Source organism: Dermochelys coriacea, chromosome 26, assembly GCF_009764565.3.
Source record: "Dermochelys coriacea isolate rDerCor1 chromosome 26, rDerCor1.pri.v4, whole genome shotgun sequence".
Classification (NCBI taxonomy): domain Eukaryota; kingdom Metazoa; phylum Chordata; order Testudines; family Dermochelyidae; genus Dermochelys; species Dermochelys coriacea.
Window position 1 is genome coordinate 8,277,671 of NC_050093.1, and position 10,462 is coordinate 8,288,132.

General features: G+C 42.0%; 1 protein-coding gene across 1 annotated transcript in view; it reads right to left on the minus strand.

The window, feature by feature from the left end:
- The window catches only part of ADRA1A (adrenoceptor alpha 1A), a 28,803-nt gene extending 20,292 nt beyond the window's left edge, over positions 1-8,511 (minus strand). The window contains exons 1-2 of the mRNA XM_038384813.2: positions 8,244-8,511; positions 4,770-6,481 (exon numbers count right to left, since the gene is read on the minus strand). Coding sequence (XP_038240741.1) covers positions 4,770-5,652 — 883 coding nt within the window. The 5' untranslated portion in view covers positions 5,653-6,481; positions 8,244-8,511. The remainder of the gene's footprint in view (positions 1-4,769; positions 6,482-8,243) is intronic.
- Positions 8,512-10,462: the final 1,951 nt, after the last annotated feature.

Sequence of the window (10,462 nt, forward strand, 5' to 3'; positions counted from 1 at the left end):
GAACAGCTTTTGACACTATCCCCTTGGACCAAAACGTTCAAAAGGAGATTTTTTTTTTTTTAGTTCCAATGTGTAATGCATCTAATGTTTCTTCCAAAACCTCTGAAGCTGTCACAAAACAGAATTGTTGTTCTCCAGCCAGCTCTATTTAGGGTGACCAGACAGCAAGTGTGAACAATTGGGACAGGGTGTGTGTGTGTGTGTGGGGGGGGAGGGTAATAGGAGCCTACATAAGAAAAAGACCCCAAAATTGGGACTGTACCTATAAAATCGGGACATCTGGTCACCCTAGCTTTACTAAACAGCATCTCAACCAAGCCAAAAGGGGGTGAAAGGGGCTTTACACCTATTCCGCAGCTGTCTATCCCGGGGATAAGGCTCCTAAAAGCTCTGCCAAAAATAAAAGAGTGCCCATGTGGAGGAAGATCCTCAGGAAAGGTTGGGAGGGCATTACCTACCCAGATTTTAAACCAACCCCTCCTGATTGTCACCTATACATGTTAATTTCACCTAGATTGTCCAGCACTCTCCATTCAGAAGCTGGTCTTGAATGACTTTGGAGGGCTGTCTCCGCTGAAGGTATTTGAGAGGGCACATATGGCAACATATGGCTGATGAAATGATCTACCTGTAGCGCGCAAGAACACGCTCCCCCAACGTAAAGCCTGGGTATGTTTGAATTCCTGCGTACACCCTGCGAGCAGGTATGCAATTGGAATGTCTATACCGGTCCTGCAAGTGTCTCTCTTCTAGTCCAGGCACAGGTAATTGATACAGACACTGTTGTTATGGACACATTGGTTACTAACACATAGAGAAGAAAGCTTCTCCCTTGAATCTCTTCACCCATCGTTGATCAGTCACTGAACAGCACGTTGTGCAGGCTGCTGGATGCCTTCCTCATTATCCTGTTCTGATTGCTGACTCTCAGTTTTGCTTTACACGCCGTTCTGATGGCTTTGCACCCTGCCTGGCCTGTCTGAACCGGGCTGACATGCACTGTACACAGCAGCCAGAGAATCTAGCACCACACCACTAGGCTTTCCCAGACATGCTCTCCTTATGTCCAGAGATTTGCTGTGCTCTCCTGACTATACCTTGCCTTTGCCTATGATGATAGATCTGTGGACCCCAATTTGCACTGAGCTATCTACATGGGAACAGACCCCTTCATTAACATTGTTTAGCAAAAAGAAAAGGAGTACTTGTGGCACCTTAGAGACTAACAAATTTATTTGAGCCTAAGCTTTCGTGAGCTACAGCGGATGTATCCGATGAAGTGAGCTGTAGCTCACGAAAGCTTAGGCTCAAATAAATTTGTTAGTCTCTAAGGTGCCACAAGTACTCGTTTTCTTTTTTGCGAATACAGACTAACATGGCTGCTACTCTGAAACCTGTCATTGTTTAGCAGTTCTTCATGGAGTTGTTTTATTCCATAAAAGGGCAAGATTGCAATAAGTTTCAAGGGTTTGTTGTTGGCTCTCTTTTTTTTGGATGTTCAATATTTTAAATCTGCATATCCTGCTAAAGGAATCAGCATTGCATTTATTTTCTCACAAACTTCACAACATCACTAATATGGGCTTACGCCGATGGTTACTTCCACATCCCTCCAAGGGGTATTCTGATTTTTATATGTTTTGCATAATGCGTCAAAGGTTTCATATAGAATTGGTTGGGAAATGTTTTTATTATAATTATTTGTATTGCAGTAATGCCCAGGAGCCCAGTCATGGACCACAACTCCATGGTGTTAGGTGCTGTACAAACAAACTGTGGAACTTCAAAACTTTTCATGTAATGGAATTCTTGTTTTCTAGTAAGCACTGTTGAGACCCCTCAGCTCCCATTAACTTCAACTAGCATCGTTAATGCTCAGCACGTCTGAAATCTGGCCCCTGGGTCCTAGCTTGCTCTGTCCCTAACTACCTTTGTGACCTTGAGCAAGTCACTTTCTCGCACTGGGCCAGAGTTTTCCCATCTGCAAAATGGGGATAATGATGCTTGCAAAGTGCTTTGTAATCTATGGATGAAAAGCCCTGTGTAAAAAAGCTAAGCATTATGGGTCTGTGATATAAAATAGATAGGAAAACAGCCTGGATCGAGACGTAACAGTGGTTTTGCATAATATATGTGTCTTTGTGCTGCATTTCTGTTTAGCACTCTTTTTTCTTTTAACAAAAAGGGCAAACAGATTTTTGGAAAAATGATTCTAAAATAACAGAGAGGGAAACCATGTGAAGATAGGGAGATTAACCTTAGCAAACTTTCCTTATAAGGGATCAAAGATTCAAAGTTCAGTGTTGAATAAGGAAGTTTTCTTCAACCTAAACCAAATGGATCAACAGCAGCAGCTCTGGGTGGGCAGCCACATTTGAGGATTTTTTTTTTTTTACCAAAGTGCATGTAATGTGCTCTCAAACCCTTTTTGGGTATGTTTGGGACATCTTGGCAACAAACATTCCAACAGAATGACACTCAGAGCAGAAAGAGCCAGTCCCTCCCAGGGTTTTTCCTTATGCAATGTCTAAGTCTTTACTCAGACACTTTTCCAGTATTGACCAGCATTTCAGATGACAGAATTAGATAGATTCTGCAGCCATTGACTTTTATGAGGTAACAACAGCTAAAGGATTTAGTGAAATACTCTGCTGGAATCCTATAGAAGCTAATTGAAAATGGTCACCTTTCTAAGTTATTTTTTAAAAACTTTCCCGTAGCATTTCATTGAGAATTATATCCCTATTCTAAAGGAGTACTTGCGGCACCTTAGAAACTAACTAATTTATTTGAGCATAAGCTGTAGCTCACAAAAGCTTATGCTCAAATAAATTTGTTAATCTCTAAGGTGCCACAAGTACCCCCTTTTCTTTTTGCGGATACAGACTACCACGGTTGCTACTCTGAAACCTATCCCTATTCTAGAGTCCTATAGAATGGTACAAAGCAGCTATCGAAGAAAGGAGATCATTTTCCATTTCACTCTGCAGGTTTTTAGGGAAATTTCCATAAGATGTCGTAGAGCCTTGATTGGTTTCATGCTTCTGAAGTTGTGTAAGGCTTTCCCATAAGGGCACAATTTCAAAGCTCTTGTTTAAGATTTTTCTGGCATAAACTGGCCGCTGCAAAGAGATCAGTTTGCTGATGGTTAGGATGATTTAACAAGTTTGGACAAGAACTAATTTAATAACCGCAGTTTATAAACTATAGCCTGTTTTTCTTTCATATGTGTTTTGCTTGTGTCCGCAAAACAGAGGGGGAAAAAAGCTCTGCAGGCATCTAAACCAGTAATTCATGTGGAATCCTGGATTTTATTGCAGTGGATAAGTAATTTTGTATTAAAATAATTTTCTCTAAACAAACCTTCCAATGCTGAAGTTTGAACTTAGCTGCTAAATCTGTAACAATAGGAACACTGATACTGATTCCTAACACCTCCTTGGCCCTTGGATTTAAAAACCACAATAAACATAACCATGAGCAAAAAGAAAAGGAGTACTTGTGGCACCTTAGAAACGAACAAATTCGTTAGTCTCTAAGGTGCCACAAGTACTCCTTTTCTTTTTGCGAATACAGACTAACAAGCCTGCTACTCTATAACCATGAGCATAACCCACTAGAATTTGAGTGGTTTATTCTTTTTTTCCATTTGGTCTGCTAATCCAGCTATTACCTACACCAGACTCTTGTGCTACATCACAAACATTGTTAAAATGCAGAGTACGTTTTTTTTTTAAAGGGATGCATTCAAATTTTGAAACTGTATGTCATTCCATCATTTGCAAATAGCAAACGGCTGAGTTAATCACTCTTTACAAAGGGAAATATATTTGCACTCGCTCTGTTTTTTTTTTTTTTTAAATGGTCACCGTTGCAACAAAATACAGGGAATCTAAAATAATTCTTTTGCAATAAAGACCTAATACAAAACCCACTGAAGTCAGTGGCAGCCTTTTAATTGGTTTCAGTAGGCTTTGGATCAAGTCCTACAGGGCAGATGATCAAAAGCTCAGTTCTCATTTAGGCACCAAAGTAAATTGCCAGGTTTTCAACAGATCTCAGCACTTTAGATGCTTGTTGAGTGCTTAGCTCTGGAAAATCTGTCCATAATGTCACAATGGGAGCACTATGGAAAATTCGGACCTGATTGTGGTTACTGAGCCAATGAAAGTCTGGCCCCTGGGCTTCTTTGAAAATCCAGCCGTAATTTTGCGAAGAGAAACGTTGGTGTTGAAGTTAATGGTGCTTGTGTCCTTTACGCCTGTTAAGGATTTGGCCCATAACATCTGTAAAGGTGGCCAGAGGACAACAATTCCATTTGGTGGAGGAATTGAAAACGGGCTTCCTTCCAAATTGTCACAAAACCTAACATGCTCTGCAAAGGAATATTCTGATTGTGTTTGAAGTTTTTATTTCAGCTCAATAAAAATGTTTTGTTTCAGTTGCCACTTTTTTTACAAATGTATAATAAAAAATCGAAACAAACCGTCCTTTCAAAATGAAAAATCAAACTGTTTCATTCCAATAATGGCAAAACGAGATTTTTCAACACTGTGGAAAAAAAATTTCCCCATGAGTTTTTACTGAACAAATTATTGGTGAAACTGACATGATTTTGAGACGTGTTTCGATTTGGGAACTGCGTTTTCCAATGGAAAATGGTTCTGTCGAAGTTTTACAGACCAGCTCTAACCCATAGCAAGGCAAAAAGAGATCCCTCCACCCCCGGGAAGTTCTTAGAAAAGGTTAAGGTGTTTTGCTTTACTTACCAATAGGCATGACTATAAAGAAAGGAAGCCAGCACAATATGAAACACCCCACCACTATTCCCAGGGTCTTGGCTGCTTTCTTTTCCCTGGAGAACTTCAGGAGATGCACTGAGAAGTGGGTTTTGTTCTTTGTGCAGGATGTTGATCTGTTCCCTACCGAGGTGTTTTTGCAATGGATCCGGAGGGTCACCTCTTCAGAATGAGATTTCTCCGTTTTCAAGCCAGAAGTCAGGCCTTTGCTTTCCCTTTTGGCCACCACATACACTCTACAGTACATCACCAAGATGATGGCCAAGGGGAGGTAGAAGGAGCCAAAAGCAGAGAACAATACGTAGCCAGGCTCTTCAGTGATTTGACAGATGGTATCATCTTCTGGAGCTGGCTCCTTCCAGCCAAAGAGAGGTCCAATGGAGATCACCAGAGACAAAGCCCAGATGCTTAGCAGAGCCAGGAGTCCCCTCTTTTCCGTCACTATAGCTGGATATCTCAGTGGGTAGCTCACTCCAATGTATCTGTCTATAGAGATGATACATAGACTCATGATGGAAGCCGTGCAGCATAGGACATCGACAGCTGCCCAGATGTTGCAGAAGATCCTTCCAAAGACCCAGTAGCCCAAAATCTCAAAGATTGCTGAGAAAGGCAGGACCGTGGAAGTTAAGAGGAAGTCGGCAACAGCCAGGTTGATTATGTAGTAATGGGTCACACTCTGAAGGTGTCTGTGGCAGGCTACTGATAGGATAACCAGAATATTACCCAGCACCCCAAATATAATCAGCCCCCCTAAAATAACCCCTAATAATATGGCCTTAGAATTGTTCACTATCCCTACAGTCTGGGTGCAATTTGAACAGTCAGAGGAATTTCCAGGGAGGAAAACCATTGTCGCTGGCAAATAAAGTTCATCCAACTCTTGTGCTCCACTCAACTTTCTACTGCTTACAATGCTGAGATCAACTCTTTGAAGGTTTTGCAGGCAACATTTGCCCAACTCTGTTGGTAAAAGGTATTATAATATCAACAATACTAATGCCTTAGAAACACAGAACCAGGATAAGTAACTGATCCAAAAACATACTGGAAAATCCTCTCTAAGCTTCTGCTCTTCTGGTTGCTTTTGGCAGCGAATTAGCAACATAGCCCCAGTTTTGAAGACTTTCCAAGTCTGGCCTCCTTTGGATTCTACCTGGGATGAGGGGGCCTCAGCTGTATGGTGTAAAGTAGGGGCATCATTGAGGACATTTCTCCTACTTTCCAGGATAACTGTCTCAGGGGAAATGGAGCTGCAGTGCTAAAATCATTCTTGCTTTTTAGAGACAGACTCAGTCTGCAGAGGTGAAGGGAATAACGTAAAAATCCCCAGTGTCTTAATTTGGATTCCTCCTCAAAGGAAGTTGGTGAGACTTTCGCTGGCCCTCTCTGCGTTGAAATTCTATTTTGCACCTGGCGTCGTAGAAACCTCGGCAGTGGTAATGATGCTCCATCATCTCTGTGATTTTCCAGCTGAAGGATGCTCATCCGTAGCAGGCTTCATGGTCTTGACGGGTTGGTCAAAAGTTTCTGAACCTCTGGAAAAATTGTTGTCCGGTCACTTGGTCCCCTGGGCTCAGGATCTGGGCTTATTAACACTAGCTTGTTGTAGGCTCAGAAGGAAAAGGGAGATTTGCCTTGTCAAAGATACCTTGATGCTGTGCTCTTCCGTGACATGGTGCCTAAGAGAGGTAAAGAGACATGGACAACATGATTCAGAGAGCTCATGGCTACCTACTGCTGTGGTTTCCCAAGCAGAAATGTTTTCTAGAGCCTGGGAATCTATTTTAGTGAACCTTCCCCATCAGCTACGATATTAGATTAATATCCCAGTCCCTTCCACCCAGTGAAGCCCTGCTATTTGGCCGATGTTGCTCCAGACAACACAGACCAATATGAATTTTTGTTGCCTGATCAATTTTTCTGACCACCTCTCCACACCCCCAGCTAAAAAACAATATTATACATTCAGCACAAGCCTGCCGTCGATTGACCTGAGGGTAAAGCAATCAACCCTGATTATTACCTTCCCTACAGGGACCATTTATTAAAGATACAAAGGGACAGAAATCAGAACTAGAAACTGATTGTGAACTGTTTCAGGGTAGGAGCCGTGTGAGTCTGTATTTCCAAAAAGAAAAGGAGTACTTGTGGCACCTTAGAGACTAATAAATTATTTGAGCATAAGCTTTTGTGAGTTACAGCTCACTTCATCGAATGCATTCCGATCTGGCAAGTCCAGAATTTAGTCTAGAAACCCCCAAAGTGACTCTCTTGCAGATCAAACTGCTCATTAGTTAGGATAAGCCACACATTTTAGAAAAAAAGAAAAGGAGTACTTGTGGCACCTTAGAGACTAACAAATTTATTTGAGCATAAGCTTTCGTGAGCACGAAAGCTTATGCTCAAATAAATTTGTTAGTTTCTAAGGTGCCACAAGTACTCCTTTTCTTTTTTGCGAATACAGACTAACACGGCTGCTACTCTGAAACATTTGAGAAAGCTACAGGGGAAAGTGATTTGTGAAATGTATGGGGTGTTGCAGAAAGAAGGAGTTTTTACTGGCTGGAATAGCATTTCAAAACATCTGGGGGCCAAATTCCTCCTCAGCCAAATAAAGATGGAAAAAACATAGAAATGCGAGACTGAAGATAGGAATTTGAGGCAAAAAGGGCAGGAAGGTTAGTTATAAGTGACAGCTAATCATCTCTTATAATGCTAGGGGTGGTCTAGATTTCCTGTTCAAGCACTCATGAGATATTTGAAAGGCCATCAATAGCGACACAGACCTCAGTTCCCAGATAAGAAGAACCTCTGTAAATTCTTATGGGCAAGCTCACTGTATTATGTCTTGCAAATTAACTCTCCCGTCCGATTAAACACACTCCCAACAATCCAGCAGCAAAAATCAACTCATCTGCGAATCCCAGGCGTGTGTATTTTTTTACAGGGATGGAAATAAAAATCAGATTCTTATTTTAGCACCTGTAGATGCACAATTCAGATTCACGGGGGTGGCGGGGAAGAAAAGGTCTCTTTTTTTCCACGGTGGGCATTTGCCTTCCTTCCAATGCCACATTTACATTTGTCTTTCCGCAGGAGGGAATGAGACCCCGAGTTATTCCAGGGAAAAGGAAGGTTTTGAATAAGCGCATAAATGAAAAATGAAACCCCCATAGTTTTAAGCATCTTCTGATATTATTATTATTTATTATAAGGCTGATGATGGAACAGGGAATTAAATGATCCAACTTCATTCCCAAGTGCATGAAATGAAACTTCCCAGCAAGTAAAGGAAAAGAGAAGGCAGAAAAACGGTAAGCGAGGCAGGAAAGGAAGGAGGTATGCTACATATATGTTCCAAACATCTGATCCGACCCTTACCCTGCATGCTAGAGATCTCCAGACGGGAGACTCTGCCCTACCTCTGCCCTTCACCCACACTCACCTCCTGGAAGGCTGCACAGCTCCTGTTGCTGAGCATCTGGGAAGGACATTCACAGCCAGCCCATAGCACAGCACTGCAGTCTCCTCTCTGCATGCAGGGATGGGGCACTCTGCCGGAGATTCCACCAGCCTTTCCTCCCTTTTTAACTCCCCTTGTGTATTGATGACTCAGAATCACACTAGTTCCCTGTGTCCCAATGGCAGAGGGGCTCGGGGCCGGCTTCTCCGCCCTCTCCCACTTGCAATGTTCAGCTCTACACTGTCAAGAAGCAGCAGCCACTTCAATGCTCTGTAGCTGTAGCAGGCAGTATCCCCTGCCATTACCGTAATCTCCAGCCACGGCCGTATTGCTCAGAAACAAAGAGCACTCATGGGATGCCCAATTGTCTTTTGTGCTGATTTACTGGGTTTTGCATGGGAAAGGAGTGAGCATTCAGAAAGTGTATTCTTCAAACGGGAAAGATAGCTAGTTGGCAGAAATGTCACAGTCACAGAATTTATGGGGTTGATAATTGCCTTAAAATGAACTGGCAAAATATCACCTGAAATTACATGGGGGAAAAAATATCCCATGAGTCTCACACAACTCTGTTGGAATATAAAAGGTGCAGTGCTTGCCAGATAAAATGAGAATGAAGAAAATAACAAGGACTGACAAATATTCCTATATACGCACATACCATAGCTAAAGAAAGATAGACAGTTATTGCCTGCTTTCCCCATTTGGTCCACATTGCAATGATCCTCCTCTTTCCCCAGGTTTTCCCTGGAGAGGGGGAAGATGGAGTGGAGCTTAACTACATTGTTGGGAAATTGCATCAGGAAATAGTGTCTGATTTAGGAAGAAGTTCAGGAAAGTTAAGCATGAGAATCTTGTATTTAGATAATAAATTGTGGGGGCTGACATTTTGCTTCTGGCTCTTTTGACCTATTGAATATCTGCCTTTTGGTTTTGTGCCATATCAGTATCAACTAACAAGAGAATAGAAAAATACTGAGTCACAAAAGAGCGTGTGCACATGTGTGAAAAGCTGCCTTCAGATTGGATGCCTACAGGGAGAAGAATGAAAAGAGTTGGACTTTTATATTGACTCCAGTAGCCGTAGTCTGAGACAGGATACTGGGCTACATGCGTCATTATTCCAATGTGGCAGAGTCACCTTGGTCTCATATTAACATGGAGGATTCTCTGCATCTTGAAGTCTTTAAACCGTGATTTGAGGACGTCAATATCTCAGACATAGGTGAGAGGTTTATTGCAGGAGTGGGTGGGTGAGATTCTGTGGCCTGCGTTGTGCAGGAGGTCAGACTAGATGGTCATAATTGTCCCTTCTGACATTAATATCCATGAGTCTACGAGTCTATGCAATCAGGTGCCACATAGTTCCCTGGATCTCAGTGGAAGGAGGAAACATAAGAGGCACAGGTTTGGATGCTGGTTGAACATGACTCGTGACTCTTTTTGCCCCCATGTACAGTGGGAATAATGGGATGCTGTGAGACTGAATTCACTTACATTTGCAAAATGCTTTGGAAGGTGCCAGAGAAGTGCAAGGAATTATTATTAGCATGATCCTTGCACAATATTATCCTGGAATTAAAATCCCTCCCTGTATAGCAGCATATAAGGAGCACCTATTAGACAGCCGCACAGGGAAAGAGAGAGAAAGGAGGAACAGCTTTATGGACCAGCATTGACAGACACCACATAACATAACAAATCCCTGATTATTGGATTGCTTTCACTGAAGGCACTGCAAGAAACCACTGACAACCGCTCACGACAGTATGTGGAAAAATTTCATCTGTCAATCAGACCATTAAAAGAAAGCTCCAACAATGGGCTAATTGTGTTTCCCTTTTTGAGTTTGAATGACAGAGTACAAAATGTGACCAAAACATTGTTGGCTATTTGAATTATCTTCCCAAGACTTGAACATCAAGGCAAGAAACATAACAACCTGCCTTAAAATTATGTAGAAGTAGAGAAAGGGGGAGAGAGAGATGTGAGATGAAGTGCAATTGTCTCTGGGGAATTAAGTAGTACTTGATGGAAAAGAGACAGATTAGACCTAAATACTATTTATATAAGATGCTGTTGATGAGACAATGGTGCAATCCTCCAATCGTTATAATCGCATTTTAAGTTATGGACAATGGTTAGGCAGGTCGGGAGCTGTGACTCCTCCTTGTATGATACTTTGCTTCTCTGTTCC